The 23,806-nt window shown below is 36.3% G+C and overlaps 1 protein-coding gene across 1 annotated transcript; it reads left to right on the forward strand.

Annotated features, from left to right (window-relative positions):
- The first annotated feature begins 297 nt into the window (after nt 1-297).
- LOC137297876 (speckle-type POZ protein-like) lies at nt 298-21,941 on the forward strand. Its single transcript, XM_067829849.1, has 10 exons — nt 298-461; nt 7,153-7,352; nt 7,844-7,965; nt 9,477-9,628; nt 10,916-11,043; nt 11,805-11,982; nt 13,509-13,564; nt 15,169-15,291; nt 18,579-18,721; nt 21,710-21,941. The coding sequence occupies exons 2-10, from the start codon at nt 7,275-7,277 to the stop codon at nt 21,852-21,854; spliced, it is 1,125 nt and encodes a 374-aa protein (XP_067685950.1). The 5' UTR covers nt 298-461; nt 7,153-7,274; the 3' UTR covers nt 21,855-21,941.
- Nucleotides 21,942-23,806: the final 1,865 nt, after the last annotated feature.

The following is a 23,806-nucleotide window of genomic DNA, read 5'->3' on the forward strand; positions in this document are numbered from 1 at the left end:
GGACCATGAGACCACCAGCGTTTATTTGACATTTGGGCCGTGTGTTTTGAGCTAGTTATACACAGTACATTATTAGTTTGACCTTCACCTTGATGAGAATTTGATACTTGCCAATTGACAACAAAATGTCTTCAATGGTGAAACTGTATTAGTTGTTAAACTATACGAATCGTCGACAGATATGACTGACGTATATGTATAAATAGTACTCCTCATTTTTCGCGTAAATGACTACAGTTAAACTTCGGTTAGAGACTAAAAGGTCATAACCTCGTTTGGGAAACTGTATCACGAATCGTCTGCGCATGTTCAGGAATCTGGACAGGAAGATAAGTTCATGAACAGTGGTTTATGTGCCAAAATTCATGTTGGGAACCTCTGGAATACTCCTTCATTAATAGAAGGGATATCGTAAAACAGAAATGATGCCATAACCGAAGCCACCACCTTTTTTCAGTGAGGTGAGAATCGGGTGTCCGCATTTTCACTCGAGAGCACTTTGTCAAATTCGGCCTATTTCTGCTCAGAGCTTTCGGTGCAGTGACGGTCATTTGCACTCTATTGTTTGTTTACAAAACCTTTCGTAAATTTTCGATAGATTTAGGTATCAGCAGTCATCACTTTATTCCCTAATGTATTATAGGTGAATTTTTATTTCACAAGTTAATGATTTGCTTCGTTCATGTCAGCTGTTTCTCAAAGCGGATGTAGATCATTCTATTTTTGTCAGTTCGCACATGCAGACGATGTCACTCATTTCCTCGTAAGAGGTCAAACATTTAGGGCACTTTGACCTGTCCCCCGTGAAGTCCATCACTCATAGACGTGTTCTCTTCTTGATAATTGCTGGATACTTCGAAGAATCTCTTAGCATTTGAAAAAAATGTCTCGATTAATCCTCACCTCACAAGAGAAAACTCTCGGACGGTGAGACCAGGCATGTTTGGACCACAGCTGTCAGTGTTTCATTTATCTCACTCTCATGAATGTGTACAAAATTATAAGAATGTTCCTCACAGATTTTATTTCAGGGAATTGAGTGTTTTGTGTTTTTGATACCAGGTCGTCCATTCACTTACTTGATAATGATATGAAATGGAGTACTTGACATTCACATGTCAGAACACATGACTGAATGGATTAGACATAATCAGTATGTGTCCACACATGTGCCAAACACTCTTTCCCAAACTACTGAGGCAAATTATTCACCACATTCATTTTACTTGTTTTATTCCATGCACAGTTTGTGAAGTTTAAGGTGAACTCCAGTTTAATTGCCATTGCCATTGCAAATAACATGAAGGCATTATCATGATTCCATGTATTTATGAAGACATTCTGTCATATCTTCACCACTTTTGATAAATATCTTTGGCACATCTTAAATGACAGTCAGTGACCTAGAAATTGAATTGACAAGAAACCAAGAGAGTGCTACAGAAATTTGTGAAACTTCCCAAATAAGAAAATAACTGGAAGAACTGACTAGGTGAATTATAGAATTAGAGATGCTAAAATTCTGTATTGCAGGATCACTTAAATCTCTGAAAACAAACTTGCAGTCATGTTCTATGAGGCAGTACTCTGTTTATTCATCATCTTCTGAAGTGGAACATTTGAAATTCTCACTCTCAGCAATTGAAATAGTCTTGTGCCATTATGGATTGCATAGTACTCATTATCATGTTGATGTTTTACATGTAGCGTTGGTGGTTTTATTTAAATGTAGGAAAATAAATGATTTGTAATGTTTTTGTGGTTATACTGTGGGTGAGTATTAAACTTAAAGTTAAACTCTTAATTCAGTAAGATGCATTGTGACCCTTAACCATTGACATCTTAGCTTCTGTAATGATTTGCTTTGCTGACATATCAATCTTACAATTGCAGCCCCTGTACGATTGCTGGATTAGAGTAAGTGCCCAGCCTCCTTCAAAATTCATAATGACCTTCTAGCCTAGGACTATTCTGAAGACCGAAAGACTTCATGGCTAGCATTCTGGATAGTGCTGAAATTTTGTTCCAAATCAGGAAAAGACCTCTTCCTGCATCACTTTTAAGTATCATTCCAGACAAACCAAATCTCCTGAATATACATGCCTCATCTGATAAGGATGTTTTAACATGTTTCTTTAATTGTATGTGAACATACTAAAAGACGTACCCAACTTCTGTAAATACCACTTTTAAGAAATTTTTCTTCGTCTTTAAAATTTATGGAGGATACAGGCTGAAGTCTTATCCATATCAGAATCTGCTAGTTCTTGCAAATATGAAAACATTTATGTCTTGTTCAAGGAGAACGAGGCATGGTAGGGCAGCATGGTGGTTAAACTTAAAATGTTGACTTGTCATGCCCAAGACCCAGGTTTGATTCCCCACATGGCTACAATGTGCTACCAATTTCTGGTGACCCCTTTCATGAAAATTCTGGAATGTTGCTAACAGTAACAGTAGCATAAAAATAAACTCACTCACTCAAGGATGACTAGCTACAAACTCTGGGGACAAGAGAAGTATGGTCTGTGAGTGCAGGGTTAATTTAAACAACACAGTGCAAGTTGATCTCATAATAGTTGGATACAATACATGGTCATATTTCCAAGATGTCATGTAAACTGTACACAAAACCTGAATAGTTCTTATCTTAAAACATCATAACAGCCTAGAAAGAAACACTAAAATGTTGTATCAGTTTATTATCAATGCCTTGAGGATTGTTGTGTATTGCATATTCATGTAATGGTACCGATAGATGCTGAAGGAAAAGAAACATCAGTTCATTTCATGCTTTTACTTATCACCAAACGTTGTTGCAACCTGGCACAAGTCTCTCTCTTTGTCACCTATATATTTTTTATCTGTAAGTAAGTATTGAACAGTCAGGCATTTATCAAGGACCTGGGTCCCAATAAGGAACAAAATATTTTTGGTCTGCATTAACATCCCTCATATTTGTAAATTCAAGGATAAACAAACATTGTATTTTCAACTTTGAGAATTTTTCAAATTGTACATGTATGCAAGATACGGGTTAGAATTGATCTTTAGTAACCATGGTAACCCATGCATGCCACAAGAGGCAACTATTTCCTGTGATATGGTTGGCACATGTCATGGTATCCCAATTGCATAGATGCTGTTGATCCAGGGATGGAAATAGTTCTTGAAATGCTAATGTACCTCGGTACAGTGGCACTTGTAAAATCACTTGCCCTGATGATTTTTCCACTATACCAGCGTATGTTCTTGTTGATAATATAAATAAACAACCTCATTAGCAATGGAAAGTCAACTGGACACCAGTACAGCATGATATACACATTAGCTTGCCCAACAGAAAAATATCACTAGACTGGGACGTCAGACAATGGGTTATTTCCACCCCTGTGATCACTGGATTACCTGGTCCAGACTTGATTAATTACAGACTGCCGTCACATAGCTGTGATATTGCTGAGTTCAGCATAAAACTAAACTGAATCAGTCACGCACACAACATTTGTTTTTGAAATTCTAACTTGGAACTTCTTAATGTCAATCGCTGAAGAGTTAGGATTGTGGCAAAGTACTGTTATCCGATCAAATGTAAACTCTGTAAACTCTGTTGTCAGTACTGTGTCAGTAATTTCATAGACTTTACCTGTTGTCTGTTACCATGGCCAAGGGTGGTCAGATTTTCCTGATTACAGTGCCTTTTCCATAGCAACAATATTTGTCCTTTTTTTATGGACTGAATTGCGAAAAAGGTCAAAACTGACTAACTCCAGGTGATGGGTTAGCCTACTGGTTAAAGCATTCTTGTATCATACTACATGCCTGGGTTTAATTCCCAACATGAATACAACATGTGAGGCCTAATTTCTTTTGTCCCATGTCCATATATTTTTCGAATATTTCTGAAACCTGTAAAACCATGCTCAATAAGGACAGACATCATGCATTGTCATTGCCCTAGGTGACCTCAGAAGTTTTATGCATAGTATAGTGAAGTACATTTGATAAATTGCCAGAACAAGGGTTGCTATTTTTCCCCAGCCAGCATCTACACTACAGTAAACATGGTAAATGCGTTTTAGTCTTAGCCAGGACTTAGCTCTTTTGTGCTGTTTCTACAGGGAATATATGACGTATAGGGAAGTCAATCACTGTATATTATCGCTTATTGCATTATTCACCATATAATATGTATAATATGTAATCTTTCTATAATAATATTTCTAAGAAAACATCAAATGTTAATTCTGTGAAAATCCCATCAAATTAGGTTGTTGATCTACCAGTAAATGCTATTATGTGAATGGATATAACAGACGTACATGTGTATTATATCCCATGATATACCAGCCTGGGCCCTGTTTCACAAGCAAAGCCAAAGGTGTCGTAACTTTCCTCGTTGCATTCATACCTCCAATACAGTATACTGTAACATAGGAGGTACGATTGCTATGAGAAGAGTTACGATATCTTAGTACCCTTCCGAGAGCTTTGTGAAATGGGATCTGATTAGTGGTTACCTAAGTTCATACCATGAGCTTAAACATGATAAAGTTCAAGATACTTTTTAGTTTTAGTGACTGTCAGTTCAGGCAAGTGTGGATTTCTATCACTGGTTGTCATAGAGGTGAGATATATTGTATTTTTCACATATCCCAAAACTTAAGGTTACTTGTTTGCTTGTTATGATTGAGAGATGACAAGTTAATGATGATATCCGTTTCTGAAATAGCTGTCCATTTGCTGGTATTTCATCTGTTTGGAGAGATGTAATTTATACCCACATATTCCAGTGACAAATAGTCATTACTGAACCTACTTTTGGTATGCACAAGATTGAGACTGTGTGATTTTCAACTTAACTTGCGTTCTCTACTGTAATGAGTAATTATCAAATTTAGGCTTGCAACTTTGAGGGCATGCTTGTTACATGTTCAAGTCTGTCCCCTTTGGCTTGCTGGGAACTGAAATCACTTTAGACTCTAGGTGACACCAGTGATAATATGATCTTTACATCTTATCTGGTAATTTTCACTGTCAACACTACTTAGAAGCGCTTCATCAAAGTCTTTATAAAGTTAATAGTTAATCTGTACATGACTTCTTCCTGCTTCACATCATCATGTTTTGCCCAATCAGGAACCATGCAAGTCATGAGGGAAACCCCCTGCATGATATTGTCAGCAGTTTTCCTTTTGAAAACCCTATTCTTTTACTTCCCATTCAATAATTCAAACTGTTATGTAGTGTTGCACTGTTAATTGTAGATGTTTTAGGAAATTCCTCCTGATGCTCTTATTTACCATGGTTGTGGTCCGATTAATTGAAATAGTCAAAGACTTCTCATGCTTTCTCATAAGTGAGCGTGAACAATTGTGGAACACTTGCTTGCATCAATAATTTTCACAAGGTTGGTTTTGTCTGTCGTTATATTTACATTTCATCAGCACTACAAGTTCATTCAAAGTTGCCGCCATATGGCTGGAATATTGCTGAGAGCAGCATAAAACTAAACTCACCCTAACCCTCATTCAAAGTCATGATTGAATTTATGTAAAAGAATTAAGTTCTTAACAATGAACATACTAGCAATTTGTAAAAAAACATCAAAGAACAACATGATTTTCCTTTATTTCTTTTGTAAATTTACAAAGATAACTGGAACATTTGATATTTGACATAACACTAGCCAATTGTTTTCAATGATTGTATTTCAGTGGTTGTAATGGAACAATGATCAATTATTAGATCTTTACCAATTCCCAACACTAAAAGTCACATGTCTAGAATTGTGAGATGATGAAGTTTGACGTACCACGCACCACATGTAATCATGATACACATCTGTGTATCATGATTACATGTGGTGCATAATATTACCAGTTACCAGATTTCAGAATACATATTGTAGTGCATTCTTAGCATACTTATCATTACGAGTTCAATTTTTTTTCTCTGGTTGGTTAAATGCTTTTATTAATAACACGTCAACAAAACCAAGGGCCTTTCAAAAGCTCTATTTCAATAATTAGTAATATATATTTTTGTTATAAAACAAAATACAAGATAAACATGATAAAGGCATGTCAAATATAACAGAGTTACTTTGTGTCTAAGAAATATTACATCAAAGGATCCTTGCCATAACACTGATGTTAAAATTTAATAGTTTATTGGATCAGTACATTCAAATACTGCAAGTACTGTGTAAGCTAACTTTGTACAGTGTTAAACATCAAGCAGAAACAGCTCATACTACATGAGAAAGTGGGTTAAGTTTATGCTGCCATCAGCAATATTCCAGCTATATGATAGCTGTCTGTAAATAATCAAGTCTGGACCAGATAAACAAGTGATCAACAGCATGAGCATCAACATGTGCAATTTGGAATACATGACGTGTCTACCAAGTCAGCAAGCCTGACCACTTGATCCTGTTAGTTGCCTCTCTTGACAAGCATGAGTTACTGAAGGCCAATATTCTAACTCAGACCTTCACAGGTCCGTGCTACATGAAGCAGAGTCTAGAAGCATGCTATGGAGGTCGCTGACTGTCAATTTCTTAAATCACAGAACATGGATTTATCCAGTAGTTCACACTAAATGTCCTTTGTAAGTATATTTTGACAAAAGTATGATATTTTTCAAAATTTGTCACCAATTAGCTTTATCATGAATCTTTATCGCTGTTTATTACAAACTGAAACCAAGTGAAAGGATAAATATTATAACTTCTGAGCAGGTGGAAATGTGTCCCTTGTCCAATGATAAATATCCTTGTTCCCTGCTGGATCACTTCATAGTGTTGAACTTTATGATATGTTCTGACACAGATGTTCCTGCTTTTTCATTTCAAAGTAGTTTGTGTTTGGTAGAAAGGAACTAGTCCTGTTGGTGTTTGACTAGTTTGGAACTAACTGACTCGTGTCTGTGTTAATTCCTGATATGATGAACATACAGATAGCCAGATAAATGAATATATATCACGACAACAGGATTTAGAGGATGTACAAAATATGTTCCTTGGTAAGTTTTTTCTGGTTACATTTCTTTATCAATGTAGATGACCAACTGTTAGTTTGTTTGATCTTCATTATGTCATAACACTCAGGTGATTGTAATGAATTGCTAATAAGTCCATTCTTTTTCCAGTGCTTTTTCCTGAAACCAATTTTCTACTCCTGCCTGACAAAATCATCGTTGTGGCTCACTAAGGCATCAAACTGGCGGACCAGCTGGACCGCGGGACGTCCTCGTCACCCGACAACTCCCGCATGGCAGTTTGTCGGGTGCCGACCCCTCCACCACCAGAAGTGTCGTGTCCTGTTGCAGAAAACTGGTGCTACACACAAGTGAGACATTTGTTGATGTTGATATTTTGCATTGGATAAAAGATCTTGTGGTATGTTGAAAGTTGTTTTGTCACAGACCCGTAGAGGTCAGGGTTAGAATTGATCTTCAGCCACCCATGTTTGCCATAAAAGGCGACTAAAGGGATTGGGTGGTCATACATGCTGACCTGGTTGACATATATTGTTGTGTCTCAATTGTATAGACCGATGCTGATGCTGTTGCTCAGTGGATTGTCTGGTCCAGACTAATTTACAGATCGCTGCCATATAGTATGATATAGCTGGAATATTTATGGGTGTGGCGTAGAAATAAACTCACCACAACTACTACTACTTTTGTCACAAGCTGTTTCAGTGACAGGTAATTTGCCTGTATACACATTTAAAACTGTAGTAATAAACAAAAATGAGTTTACAATGCTCTTTTGATTTCAGGCCTGTCATGAATTCCTATTTTCTGTTTTATTATCATGTCTTTTTATTGTTCACAGGTGAAAGTGATCAAATTTTCCTACATATGGACCATTAACAACTTTAGCTTTTGTAGAGAAGAAATGGGAGAGGTCCTAAAAAGTTCAACCTTCTCAGCTGGGGCCAATGATAAACTGAAATGGTGAAGTTGTTTGACGTCTGTATAATTCATCCATGTAGGGCAGTTAGTGTTGTTGTAACTGTCACAGCTACTGGCGCCTTTAAACATAACTTCGACTCACTGTTGAGTGTGAATCTGTTTATTTAGATCTACCGTGGGAAGTCAAATACCCTGTAGACATTGTATGTATGTATAAATTCACAAAATATATTTTTATCACAAGGGTATATCACAGATTCATTTATATCCATGAACAGAAAGCAGAGAACTGAATACATGTAATTCATAATCATATTAACTTAATCATAAATTAACAAATATGCACATCACAATGAAGCGAAATGAATACAATTATACCAAATAACTTTCCTTTAGTTATCTCACAAATATAACCATATTGAGCTTTAAATGAAAACCTGTACATATTGGATACATGTTAACCATTTTGGTAAAAGCATCAGGTAGAATCAAGCTAGTTCACACATCAAAGTAAACTTTTGATGTATGTACAAAATATAACCGTTTTTTCTTAGAAAAGAACCCTTTCATCGTGATATGAAATAGTCAATAACCTCTGGATGCTCCATAGTATTTAACTTGGCGTATCTTTTACATGATACATCATAAGAATGTCCAAAAATACAACAACTTGGTTGTTGTGGTTATGTCTTTATCAGAGAGGTGACTGTAGTATGGGGCTGTGATACCATGTTTCCCAGTGTTATGAGTGATATGATGCGTATCATTGTACAGTTCTTTGACAGTTTCTTCCTTTTTACTGATGAACCTTTATAAATCAAAGTAAAGATGGGTTATTGTCAGGGAGAAACATAACCTTGGGGCATTGTGCAGATTGTGCTATTTATGCCAAGCAGGAAATACGGAAGAATCTACATAAATATCAGTGTTTCCGCTGGCTTTATTTGCAGCTGGATATTATGATAGGCTAGCATTTCAAATACTGATTCCTTGTCAATTTAATCGGTCAAGTGATGGCAGTCTTCATTGTGCGCAAGACCTTGCTCCCTCATAACCAATCAGAAAATGTAGAAGATATGTTTCAATGCTACAATTTTTAGCCAGGGTTTTTCAAACTGCTATTTTTTAACAAATCTTCATGGTGAAAATGTAATTGCTTTTTTTTTTAAGAGAAATAACATTCACAAAGGTAATTAGAAAATTTATTTTTAAATTAGCAGGACATAACAACTTGCCTTTGAAATTACCGGCCATTCTCATCACCATTCATTGTTGTTTTCTGAATCATTACACTAATATTATCAATGTGTACTTATCCTACTTGGTATTGTAATCACATGTCAATTGTTGAAAGTGGCAGGAAAAAAGATGGTTCAGTGTGATGCTCATGATATCATCACTTGATTGAACCTGATTTTCAAAGATGTTTGAATTGATGATGGGTCATATTTTGTCTCTTTTTATGTTTGCCTGACCAAAAAAAAGGAAAAACAACTGGTATTGATGATATTTATATAATCTAACAACAATAAACATATTTTTGTTTTTTGCAGGTGTTTGCGTGTGAATCCAAAGGGTCTGGATGAAGAGAGTAAAGAATACCTCTCACTTTACTTATTATTAGTCTCTTGCAACAAAAGTGAAGTTCGAGCAAAGTTCAAATTTTCAATACTGAATGCAAAAAGGGAAGAAACAAAAGCTATGGGTAAGTAATATTTGATTGAAATAACTTTTCCAAGTTGATGTCATTATATGAATAGTCTTACTGTCTAAAAAGTTTGGCAAGTGTGTTCCAGATACCCTTTTTGGTCAGTATGGCTGTAAGCATGTTTTCAGTAGAGTTTGGAGTCTGACATGAATGGTTATTACCTGAATCTGAAGAGAATTTTATTAGCTTCAAGCTCCCAACAAGTGGCTAAACTCACTGACTCCCATTTCAATTCGTGAATGGCCTGTGTGTATGAATTCTTGGATGAAAGATTGACTCAGCACATGTACATGGAACATACAAGGATTGGATGGTTCTGGGTTTGACTGGGTTTGACTCATCTAATGATTGTTGTAGTAATTTGTCTGTCAACACTGAGCACCATGAGTGCTCTTTGTTTCCATCAATCTCATAAATGTCCACAAATAGAATTGCTTTGGGCATTATTCTCACATTAAACTTAAGGGCTGTCACTCAAGCGAAATGTTGTTCTGTTTGGCTTAAAGTCTAACAAATTTATTTGGTTAATTAACTGATCGGTTAATTAACGCTTCAAGATCGGCAATCTTTTTAAGAAAATGAGTTCGTTTTAGTTACATTTTCAAAATCAGTTAATATTGTTACTCGAAGTAGTGCAGACGGCAAATGAAGACAAAATTGTTATTTACAGCTGTTTTTGGTAATTTGCCATGAATAATGTTGCCAAAGAATGAAAATAACTGGCTTTTTTGCACAAAATACCTTTGAAAAAGAGACAGCCTGGTCTTCCCCAACCGATACGTCTGTTGAAAAGACTTGTGAATTGAAAGCCAAGCAAAACCCAGAGACCATCCCTGGTCCCTCCGACTCTTTGAAAAAAAAAACGAGCCAAATGTTTTTTAAAAAAATGGTTAAGAGATTGGTCATGGCTCTCTCAAAAAGATCTTGGTGTGATATGTGACCATTGTAGCAAAAACTGGTGATGGTTGCAGAAACTTCAGACATCCACACCAGCTAGACATGCACACAGTAGTGACCACCAACTTTCCCTGATAGCTATAATGAAGCTGCAAACCACAAAAGAGGCGTCTCTGTGTCTAATTTGTTATCCATTGAGGTATTAGCTGTTAAGTCAGGAAGCAATTTCAAATCGTTATGTTAGATTTTCAGGTCTAGACATTAGAATAGACACTGCTAGATTCATGAAAGTGCTTTTTGGTGAACACATTTAATTAAGTCTTGCTTTTTTACAGTTTTACATTTGTACACTTACCCAGGTGATAATGTGCCCCATTTTCTTTATAGAAAGCCAAAGAGCATACCGCTTTGTCCAAGGGAAAGACTGGGGGTTTAAAAAGTTCATCCGTCGAGATTTTCTAATGGATGAAGCCAATGGTCTTTTACCGGATGACAAGTTGACAATATTTTGTGAAGTAAGTTTTCTCACATTCTACATTTTATAAATTAGTTACCAAGTTTAGGTGGGTTGGTAGTGAATTTGTGATTGCCAACCATGTTACATTCACTCATATTCACTGTTAACAATTATCGTCAACATGGAAGGCCCAGTCATCTTAAGGGCTGCCATATATTTGGCATTGTTCTCTTTTGACATGCTAGAAATGCATGATTATTGGTTTTGATCCCAAATTTGCCGTCACTTCTGACTTGTCAGCATTGCAAACCTTGAAGGTTTAACACATTATTATTTGTCTAAGACCTTATGTCTGAATCATTCCTCCCACATTGTGAGAAAATGGATTTTTAATTGAAATACTGTTGAGACGAGTCAGAGCAGTATTACAACCACTGATTATTTATATATATATTTTCTTGACAGTTGGTTTTGTTGGAAAACAAATGGAAAAGTTTCCCATGTCTGAAAGTTGCACTTTTCCACTTAACAAGATCTATAAGAATAAGGGGCGGTGGTGTAGCCTAATGGATAAACTTAAAGCGGTCGTGTGTAATGCCAAAGACTATTTCATTCTCCACGTGGGTTCAATGTGCAGAGCCCATTTCTGGTGTCTGCTGCTGTGATGTTGATGGGATATTACTAAAAGCGACTTAAAACTAAACTCCTTCACTCTTTAAAAATAACAGCAGTGAAGAAAAGTCTTTAGTTGTAGGTTAGGGTTACTAGTTATTAAATGATGTTTGTGGATAACAATCATGATTTTTGTTTTTCTTTCAGGTGAGTGTCGTGGGTGACACAGTGAATGTATCAGGACAATCCAACTGTACACCAGTGAAAGTACCAGAATGTCGACTCAGTGACGACTTAGGGGCATTGTTTGAAAGGTCATCATCAAGTGATGTCACACTCTGTGTTGCGGGCAGGGAATTTCTTGCTCACAAAGCAATACTCGCAGGTGAGTTTGTAGTCCAGCTCAGTGACTGCAGTTGTCAGGGGTTGAAGAATAAATAGAGAATAAGAAAGGACCTTCTGAGGATTACCATTTTTATCAAATGAGTTAATGATTTGGTATCAAATGACCCAAAGCAAGTTTTACACTAAATCTTTCAGGAGTTTAATAGAAATGATATTTCATGGAAGTGAGTTTAGTAGTCACTTTAATATTTAGTAGTTAGTTTATTATTCTTTATTATTATTTAGTAGTTTTACTATTTAGTAGTCAGTTTATTATCATTAAACATAATTTGGTAGAAACTGTCTACAATGTGGTTACTGTAGTCATGCAAGGTCTAATACCATTGTGACTGAGGTATTAGAATTGTGAGGTCATAACTGTAAACCATTATGTTGTTATATGTCTAGTGGTGTTACAGTAGTGTAATATTGATGTATTGTGGCAGTATCTTCCACGAGCGAGTAATAATACCAGTTATTATACACGAGGCTTGTTGAAACCAGACCAATTGGGGCCAGACTATTGAAAGCATGTACGATGTGTGTAAGCAAGTACTTGAGGATATGTTTTGAAAAAATGCATCCCCAGTATTCCCTGTGAAGGCCAGTTGGTTACTACATGGCTACAGTGTGTGACCTTGGGTGATTTTATGTCTATGTGGAGGTGTGAGAATGTAAGCATATATTTGAAGTAATGATTGGAAAGAATAGGTCCCCTGTAATCCCTGCTGAGGCCAACTAATGACTGGATGATTACTGGGTGGGTGCTGTGGATCGGTGCTCCTACTGTCCACCACTGGTTCTAGTCTGAGCTGCAGAGTAGTTAGGAAACTGTTGACTATGGCTTTTTAAAACAACATTCACTCATTTGCCGTAAAAAGACTTCACATATTTATCTCTGCATCAGTGTTTCAAAAATGTGTCTGTCTTTGAAGGTAGGGTATCAGTGTTGACCACCAGCATTGTATCACAGTGGTATTTGTGGGCGTGCATTGGACTTGCACAAGCAGCTATTACATCACTGTTACCATTCCTGGCATTAGAGGGGTGGTGGTTGAAGACCCAGGTTTGATCCACTCGTGTATTATGTGTGAAGCCTATGGCTGGCCTTGGAGTGATATTGCTGGAATATTGCTAAAAGGAGTGTAAAACTAACCTCACTTGCTCATTTGATGTTGTTGGACAATTGCCAAAAGAGGCATAAAACCATACTGACTCACTCATGGATGGCATGATGGGAAGAAAACATGGACTGGCTGACTCCTAGTCAGTATACCATAAACTGTACTTGTAGGCTAATTGGAGGAATGGTGCATTGGCTAGCTCAAGAACACTGGTATTAGTCTGGGCTAATACCATGCACATACAGTCACACATGTGCATGTTCACATGCACATTACTGTATAAGTGAAATAATCACCAATGGTTTCTTATCTGTGCTTTTCAAATATGTTTTGACAAGTAGAATGTCAGGAGTGGTTCATTGATTGTGCTGATGATGTTTCATATCTAATTTGTCTCTTGCAGCGAGGTCACCAGTATTTAGTGCAATGTTCGAACATGAAATGGAAGAAAGAAAACAGGTAGTTATAAACATTATTTTTCTCCTTGTTGTTTGTTTTCATAGTTTTGGGTACATTTGACTTTCCAAGATGACCTGAGGTATGTTTCTGTGTTTGTTGATGTGTCATCTCATTGTTCAGCAATTAAAGTTTGAATTTTGGTCTTGCAAATATCCGAAATGCTGACCATCAGAACCCAGGTACTAACCATGCAGCATTTTTGCATATGGTTAGCTTCTGCATCCTTTGCATCCTTGTGCTGAAGTCTAGTCTAGGTTTTGACATTGCAGTCAGTGCTAACAGATATTGCTACTACTAATTTCAGGACACAGATGTGTAAGGCTCTGCAGTTCTCTGTGGATCTGGGTCTCTTGATCACTTCAGAATCAAGTGACTGTGTCAAATCCCAGTTCACCTAAGTTGTTTCAAGGTTTCTGAACTCCGAACAAGTTCATGTAGATTTAACCAAAGTGGTAAACATCTGAGAACTGCATCATTTCTCTCTATCGTCCAGTTTGCTGTGTCTGCCATTTACACAGAGTACATCTTGTTCACCTGTGTCCGTATTACTATGTATGAGGTCAAACTGACCTGATTCAAATATAAATTGTAAGGTTTCCTGATGAGTCAGGAAATTCTCCTTGGGGTTGAAATCCTCAAGGTACTTGTCTTTGAAATGACTTGTACACAATCTAGTATTCCAGACAATGGATGCTTGATAACTGTGGTGATAAAACAAGGAAGCAGTTACTGTGGGTCCCAACTGTGTCCCTTTCTATTTATCATAATTAGAAAGTGCGCATCTAGCTTTGGGTGTATGGGGAAAATACGTTAGAGGAATATTTCCTTGTATAAGTTGGTTCAGTATAGACAATATTTCATATGTCTGGTGAAATATGTGGTACTTTCATATCACTCAAAGACAGATTCAACATATTTCACAAGGCTCAGGAAATATTATATTTATTACATGTTTTCAGTTTTTGTTGAATTTAGACACCACTATCTCAAGAAAACTTGATTAATGCATTGAGATTCTCCCACCTGTAAGGTGATCTGCTATTCACTTCTTTATTGTGGCACACAGGTACAAGATGTAGTTTGATCTTTGAAATTGAGACAGATATTTGTATCAGTTGCTATCTTGGTATTGTCAGTGTATGTATAAAATCTGTAATTATATGAATATCTGTTAAACAAACTGCAAAACCAGGTGCTAGTACATGACCACTTGAGAGCCACAAACAAATGTGATACACTGAGAGAAACAGAACAGCATGAATGAGAAAAAATATCAACTGATTACAGTGTCAGTAAGCAGCAATACAGGCAGTGACTGTGGCAGTTGAGACAAAATGTTTCCACACTCTCCGTATTTACACTTGCATTGAGGGTGGTTGGGTAGCTGAAAGTGGTATCCTAGTGGTTAAAGTGTTTTCTCATCCTGCTGAAGACCCAGGAACGATTCCCCACATGGGTACAAAGTGTGAAGCCCTTTTCTTATGTCCCATGACACAGTATTTCTTGAATTACCATATTAAAAACCATACTTACTCATTTGCAATGAAACCCAAGAGCTCCTGTAACTGATGTAGTTGTCTCATACAAGGCCATTGTGTTTTCAGAACCGGGTAGACATAACTGATGTGGACCATGAAGTGATGAGAGAGATGCTGAGATTTATATACACAGGCAAAGCCCCGAATCTCGACAAAATGGCAGATGATCTTCTAGCAGCAGCTGACAAGGTCAGTGTAGTTAAAGAAAAAGGGTAGCATCAACTGTGAAAAAACAAACAAACCAGGCTTAAACATGATTGTTGCCTAAAAGTTTGGGCAGGCACCCAGTATCATCTAAATATAAAGCTTAGCAATCTATATGGGTTACAGGAAAAACAATTGACTTGCTGCGCTCCTGATGAATCTCAGCATTGTTACTCTACAACAGGGATAGGTCACTTGCTTGCTTTCTTTTCCTTCCATTTGTACTAATTAACATGTGCCTCGTCATGCTCCAACGCACACAGTGACTTGGCTCGTTCCCAGTGCAACTTCAGTTGTGTTTCACAGAACTTCAGCCAGTTTATTGTATCAGTCAGAATTTTACAATGAATGAATGAATTATAGTAAGAATGAAGAGCAAGAATTATTTGAATGAATGAAAGAAATAAAGAAAAAGAATGAAAGAAAGAAGTACATATGTGAATGAATGAAAGAATAAATGATACACAGCAGCCTTCCCTCCCAAAACATGTTAAAGAACGCAAAAGTATCGCGAGAACATGTGTTAACATCAGCTGTCTTTTCAAAAAATCTACTTTGAGACATTTTTGTTTACATTAATAATAAATTCAAATATGTTATTGCATGTGGGGAATGGAATGGACATTAACAAAATGTTAACTGACAATGTCACACTGCCCTCAAAATTAAAGTGTAAAACTGTCAAAAAGCATTCTAAAACACCTTTCCAGTTTTGTCAAATAATAAGATCAACAAGAAAGAAAGAAGTTACGGAACTATAACCCTCAAGCATCAATGGCAAATCAGATCAGATCGGCAATATGTCATTTTTCACACACCTCAAATACACCCTAACATTTTGTTTTAGGTTATGAAACTATCACTATTACTTGCAAACACATTTCACCTGATAGTATATTCCCCTCATAAGAATTAAAGGTGTATGTGAAAGATGTTTGTGAAGTAATAACTAGAAACACTGAAACAACGACGTTTAGTATTTCAATGGCAGATCAGAACAGATCGTCGATATGTCATATTTTTCACACACCTCAAATACACCCTAACATTCTTTTTTAGATTATGAAACTATCACTATTACTTGCAAACACATTTCACTCGATAGTATATTCCCTTCATATGAATTAAAGGTGTATGTGCAAGATGTTTTTGAGGAAGTAACTAGGAATACTCAAACAAAGGCGTATAGCATTTTAATGGTGGATTAGAACAGTTCGGCGATATGTCATATTTTTCACACACCTCAAATACACCAAACTTTCTTTCTTAGGTTATGAAGCGATCACTATTACTTGCAAACACATTTCACCTCTCCTGGATTCCACGGTTTCGGAACAAAATCGCTGAATTTACCTTTCCATGCAGAAAAATGTTTGGTCCGCTCAAGACGCATTTTCATGCAGAATCTGTGCAGAATTTGCTTATTTTAAAAACTGAATGAAAGCCAAAATGAAAAGTAGAGTTAATGTAGGATCGGTTACACATAAAACGAACTGACATATTTACTGTGACAACATTTTCAAAATAATCATGATTACAGATACTTTATTAGTAAAGCATGTTTTAGACATCTTCCAATTACTATTAGATAAATTTGACACTGCAATTACGTTCTCAATTATTGTTGTCTGCATAAAACTGGAAGTTGTTCGTTTGCATCAAGTTACTATTGAGAGGAGAGAAATAACTTTCAGCGATTGTTTAATTCTCAAACACAGCAGAAGGTGTAGGTGCTTTGTCAACAAACTTACTCATGATGTGATGTGTGCTGTTGACGTAACTTTATATCTGTGTTTTAGAATTAAACTATGAAGGTCTATGTAATGTTTTTGTTGTTTTTTCTATATATTTTAGCCACAGACTTTTTTGCAGAATATTGAAAAATAGGGTGCAGAATTTGCTTAATTTTGTTGTGGAATTCTTAATTATTTGCTGCAAAATCCAGGAGGGACTGTAGTATATTCCCCTCATATGAATTAAAGGTGTTTGTGAAAGATGTTTTTGAAGAAATAACTAGAAACACTCCGAAATGGCATATAGCATTTCAATGGCAGATCAGAACAGATCGATGATATGTCATTTTTCACATAAAACTGTCACTATTACTTGCAAATACTTTTAAACTTAAGGTATGTTTTCCTTCTAAAAATTAAACGAATGTGTGAAAGAAATTTTTATCGGCACAATTTAATCTATTTTCGCGGTGAATCAGGAATAGAAGCCAGTGAGCTATAACATACCAACTTGAAACTTTACTGCAAATCTATTGTCCTTATATGGACACTAATACCAATTATTTGACTTAAACTGAAGTGACAAAATAGTTAACTTATCTTCTACATGTAGGATTTCACTTGTGCACTCAACGAACTTAATCAGCTGTTGAAAATAAACCGCTCAATCTTAAATACTATGCTGCCACCATTTTGGTTACACTGGTTACGTAACAACCCGAGACATACATTCAGCAAGCTTTTCAGGGAGTTTCTTCTCCCCACCTATATAGACTCCCTTATCTCAGATAATGAATGGTTGCCAAGCTGTCTTTTTTCTGTCCTGATTGTTATTGCTCAGGGTATGAAATTCACTAAAAGTCAAACCAGGTCTGGTTAGATGTAAAACTTTTGAGCCCTGATCCAAACCTATCTGCCCACAAAGTATTTTCTTATACACAAGTCTAAATTTTAACCCCTCTGTCTGATAGGTGAATTTTTAGAAACTGGCAGTCTGTGTTGATAGTAACCTCCCCCTAGGGCTGTCGGGCAGGCAGGTATTTCAAAACCTGCATTAATTTTGATTCTTGGTTTGTCATTATTTCAGTTCTTGTGAGTTTCTGCAAAATGTTGGACATTGAGAAATATCTCCATGTTCTGCTAACTTCCCACAAGACACTTTCACATTGTAAATTTGTGATAAAACTAAATCGTAGATATTGCTGGAAAGTATTTGTAGTAGTACCATGATAATTGACATGATAACTGAATATTTGGAAAGTAACCACCTTAACTTCAAATCACCATTAAAGGATTTTGTTGAAATGGGGGGTCTGGGGGAGCCCCGTCATCGAGGGTGCATTACACAGTTGCCTTTACTAGGCACATCAGAAACCTATGTTCATGAGAATCCCAGTTACCTAAATTATGTTACAAGGAATGTCAGCAAATACCTCTGGAAATACAAATGTTGTTGTTTACATTAATGATTTAAGGATGTTACTCTGATATATTTCAGCGTGATAGTCTTGTATGTTTTTTTGTTTGTTTATTTTTCAGTATGCTCTAGAGAGGTTAAAAGTGATGTGTGAAGAGGCCCTGTGTTCAAACTTAACAATAGAAAATGTCTGTGAGATTCTGGTGTTAGCTGATCTGCATAGTGCAGACCAGCTGAAGACACATGCAATAGATTTTGTAAATAGGTAAGTCCACTTTCATTATCGGCTATATGTTTGTGAAAATGTTTTCTCCTTAATTGTATTTTGAACCATCATGGACTGTTCATAGGAGAGAGACATCTTCACAAAACAAAGCCAACCAATATCTCATTTTGCTTGATGATCGCTAATTTAAGATGTGTGGCTTATATACATCTGAACGTCTTCTTATTCATTTGATGTGTGAAAAATATTTGAATTATGGAAGTGAAGCACGTGTAGCTTGTTTCCAAGTTCAGTTATCAAATACCGTTAAGTAACATGTCTCATGCATCACAGTGTGAATAACATCTGAATCCCTTTCAAATGTGTAGTATATATTAATTGAATATTGGAATATTTTAACTATGAAAGAAAATGTGATATTGTAGCTTTTTCTAAACAGGTTTGATCATCAACCTTTAAAGCGGAAGTTGCATTATTTTTAATGGGAAGTTGTGTATTGCTGATGAATTATCTCCTTTCGTTAATGCCACCTCTTCATTTTTTTTAACTCATTGAACACTGTAAGCCAAAAAATCAGCCAAGATATCACCAGTCCCTGGACACCACAGGCCGAAAAATTGTCCTGGGAGTAGTTGCATCAAAATGATACATAATTTTAGGAACCTAACTAATCTATAATTCATTTATCAAATATATCACTCTTCATAATGCCTGTCAACACCTATTACATTTCAAATGGCCGTATATTATCGACAGGATTAAAATTATTAACTATTTTGGGCAATGTTATTGGAAAAAATTATTCTTGCTCATATGCTCAGCATGGGTCCACATCAGAGTTCTCAGCAAATTAACAATGTTTAGAGGATATAATTAAACAAATCAAATAAACTTAAGAATAAAATCAACTACAGTACTCATAAAGTTGTCAAACATTATAACTTACTATTTCCATCTTATTGTGTAATGTAATGCAAGTGACATATTGGCTTTTGTCGCTTCGAACTTCATGCTCGGACATGACGTTAGTGCTAAAATACATGCATAAAACTTTCTTGTTGTGGGTCATAACCTAGCACAATACATCCTCTGAGTTCCATAATATACGTATAGCTGGTGTTTTTTTATGTAACACGTTCAGAATAGCATGATTTTACCCCAAACTTCGTCTGAATCTACAGGTTTTTGTGTACAATACAAGGACAGTATCCATTGGCAGACTTGTCACATGTCTGATTTTAACCAATCACAATCCATACTGGAGACTGAGGCTTAAAAGCATCATTAGAAACCAATCTTTATCTAATAAAGTCACTTCATACAACTATGCAAATACTCTTGGAAAGGGTGCAGTGATATTGTGGATGTCATACAAAGCTTCGAAAATGGAGGTATTTCTCGCTGTTGTATTACGTTACCAAGTGGAATGCCACTGATATTGAGAAATACATGATCATACATATTATTTCAGAAATCTTTTTATTTCTGATTGTGTAAAACTAAAAGTAAATATATGAAAGAAGGGAAGGGGATATCATGACATGTTACAAATGGAAAAAACATGGTTCCAGTTTTTGTTTCCTTCATGGTTTATCTGGACATATAAATGTGTAAGTCTCTATTTTCTTTAAAAATTAACTTATTTAAGTTTTAGTCGTATTACGTGAGTAACATGATAAGAAATAACTTTCATATTTATAAACAGCAAGATTAGACCTTTCATATGTTGTATGATATGTAGTAGCAATAACGATTTATTAGCTGATGTGTTTCTTGATAAACAGGCTTCATCTATGACTTCAGAGTCCCTGGAAACTTGGTGTCGTGGCAGTACAGCTGTGCCCCATTTATCTGAACACTTGTGTTTTTATTGAAATTGTCCGGATAAGCGAATTTTTGGATATCTGAACCATGGGCCATATGTACAAAGAAACGTACAAAGAAACGAACATAGTAGGCATCAGACATAATCTCTATTGATTATACATAAACAAATATCAGTGCATACATAAAATGCCTCATACCCATGTCTTCTTGTGGGTCCTCATTTGATTGGATAATATCCACATGACAAAAGCAGTTAGCAATTGTCTTTTCACTCACAGCTGTCCAGGCTTGCTTGATCATCCAGATTAATTAATTATAGTGACCCACAAATTGACACACCTCTAAATTAACTCAGTGTCACCTTGCTACTCAGAGATAGTTAATGTTCTCACGCTTCAAAGACTGCCGACTTCTTTCATGTTAAACATACAGGTGCTCAGCCATCCGGATATGTGAGACAAAAAATGCACATAATTTAGTGTTTTGTTAGTGAAAATGACCGCACGGTTACGGAAACTGGATTTCCGGATAGGTGAGTAATTTTACAACGTTGTGAATTCGTTTTAAGGAATTTTTGTTCGGATGGCGAGTTTTCCGGATATCTGAGGTTCAGATACATGGGACACGACTGTATATGCCTCTAGTTGACAGGTGTTGAAAGAGTTAATGGCACAGTTTTGCAACTCTTTTGTTCACCAGATTATCATTCTGTGTTGTACACAACATTACATATTTTGAATATGACATAATTGAGTATTGAGAGACAAATGAGGGATATTTACCACACTTTTAGCAATGTCACAGCATGGGACACCAGAAATGAGCTTCACACCATTGTATCCATGTGGGGAATCAAACCCAGGTCTTCAGCATGACAAGCAACCACATCTGCTTTTCCACACCCCTAAAAACGTCAGTGAAGAGCAACCAGTGGCTATATAACCTAGGGCAGTTTTCCTACAATATGTTCTTTTTTATCGTTCCTGCTGTTGCATTTTCAATAGCGGTTGTTGGGTAGCCTAGGAGTTACGACGTTTGCTCGTCATGCACCCACATGGGTACAATATGTGAAGCCCATTTCCGATGACTGTTGCCCTGTCATTTTGCTTAAAATCAACTAAAAGTAGCATAGAACCATACTCACTCACTCACTCCACATTTTGCCCATGATTCTTACTTGAATATGTTATTTGTCTTCAGCCATGCAACTGATGTGATGGAAACTCAAGGATGGAAAGCCATGATCTCAACCCACCCACACTTAATTGCTGAAGCTTTCCGTGCTCTGGCAAGTCAGCAGAGCCCACCTCTGGGGCCACCTCGCAAACGAGTCAAACAGTCATAGGGTTTGGATGGCAGACATGTTCTCACGTCCATTATCACTCAGTCTCACTTTCATTTCAGATTGTTCATGTTATCCACAATTTCATTCATTTCTCATCCCCTCTTTGTCTGACAGTATCATTTTGGATGTGACAGAAGTTTTGAGATCATGCTATCAGATAACATCTGACAGTATCATTTTTGATGTGAAAAGTTTTAGGACAGTGCTGAACAGATAACATCTGACAGTATCATTTTGGATGTGAAAAGTTTTAGGACAGTGCTGAACAGATAACATCTGACAGTATCATTTTTTATGTGTGAAAAGTAAGAGACCATGCTGAACAGAGAACATCTGACAATTTGGATGTGAGAAAACTTTTTAGACAATTCTGAACAGATATAACAATGGTTAACGACCATGAACAATTTTTGCTGTTGCAAACTGTGCCTGGTGGGTATTTTATTGTAATTTGAATACAGTTTTGAAGAGTTCAGATAGGTACAAGAGAGAAATATGTTTTGATAAGCTGGAAACCTTTGCAGTCGCATGGCATGTAAATATACCCTTTTTGCAATCATTCATATTCTTCACAGCAAGTGAATGTTTTACAGTGGTAGATGCTGACGTTCAAACTTTGTCCATGTAATTTGTACTGTCCATTGGTTCATATTTGTGCCAATATTATGCCTGCATCTCTCAGCTGATGCAGTTTGTCAATCAAAAAGGCCTGTTGAGAAATAATGACACTTGTGGATGAATCAGTTTGCCATTTTCATAAATCTCATGAAATTTCAGGAAAAGACATACTCAGATGTAAAGACCGATGACACTATCCCTTACATTATATTTATGCACCGACAAGTGACTCTTGAACTGATTTGAAATGGACATTCATTCTTGAGACAGTCACATAGGACTTACCTCCCTTATGTAATGTCGCAGAACTTGTAATCTGTGGACTAGAGTAATTGTCAGTTTTGTCCATCCAGTGGAATCTGTTTGTAATCTTCTTGTAACCAAATCTTGTGTAAGGTTCCTTTGTGATCATCAGTAATAGCTCAAAGTAAGATATTTTTCTTGGCAGTAATTAAGATCCATACACATTATATAGATCTTGTTTAGCAGTTACTGTTAAGTTTAGCAAAACATTGTAGCACTTTGTCAGTCAAATAAGCCTTTTGACAATACATGTATTGGTAACAATTAGAATGAGAAACAGCTTATTAAGAAAATATATGAGGAAGTGTTATAATTAGATTTTGTTCATCTTTCCTCTGAAGGTAAATAGTTCCTTTTTGAAGTCCATAGACTACCTTTCAGGGAATGTTCTATGAATAATTTCAAGAGATTTTCTTGTAAGAAATGGATATGTGTTCCATATAGCAAGAATCCGAAATCATTGATGTGAAGTTTCTGCCTTTGTGCTCTGGTGTTAGGATTTGTGAAAGTGTTGAGAAATGCAGGCAGTTATCTCTTGGAAAATCCAAAGATTATCTCCCTTGTTTTTGTAAGAACAATTTCTGCCTCCCATCCCATTTGGGTAAGCCTTATGAAGGCTCTTGCCCTATATATCGCCCTGTTGAAAATATGTGTAATATTGTCTATTTATTTTCATTGTACATTGTAAGTGTTGGGTAATTTTCACACTCTGTAGAGGGTATCTTGTGCTGTTATCATATTAGGATGGATTTCAGCAATGAAATCAATGTAGAAATTTAAATACATATGACATTGCTTTGTGAATTCGCAAGACATGTTCCGTGGTTTGTACAGATTGGTAACTCTTTGATAGAGTTTAGAAGGGTGAGTTGGTAATGTGAAAGTGGATGGGGGTCTTCTTATGACATTTTATTGTATATGACATCACACATATTGCTGAAATAATCATCAATGAAAAGTCACATTATGTACAGAGAATTGTCAGTATCACTCCTTGTGGAGTCTTATTTCAGTATATTACTGAGGTTATT

Source organism: Haliotis asinina, chromosome 10, assembly GCF_037392515.1.
Source record: "Haliotis asinina isolate JCU_RB_2024 chromosome 10, JCU_Hal_asi_v2, whole genome shotgun sequence".
Lineage (NCBI taxonomy): Eukaryota > Metazoa > Mollusca > Gastropoda > Lepetellida > Haliotidae > Haliotis > Haliotis asinina.

Coding starts and splice junctions, on each gene's coding strand:
- LOC137297876 (XM_067829849.1), top strand. CDS start 7,275: ATGGCAGTTTGTCGGGTGCCGACCCCTCCACCACCAGAAGTGTCGTGT. Junction 11,983..13,508: donor TCACAAAGCAATACTCGCAG/GTGAGTTTGTAG, acceptor TGTCTCTTGCAG/CGAGGTCACCAGTATTTAGT. Junction 18,722..21,709: donor GCAATAGATTTTGTAAATAG/GTAAGTCCACTT, acceptor ATTTGTCTTCAG/CCATGCAACTGATGTGATGG.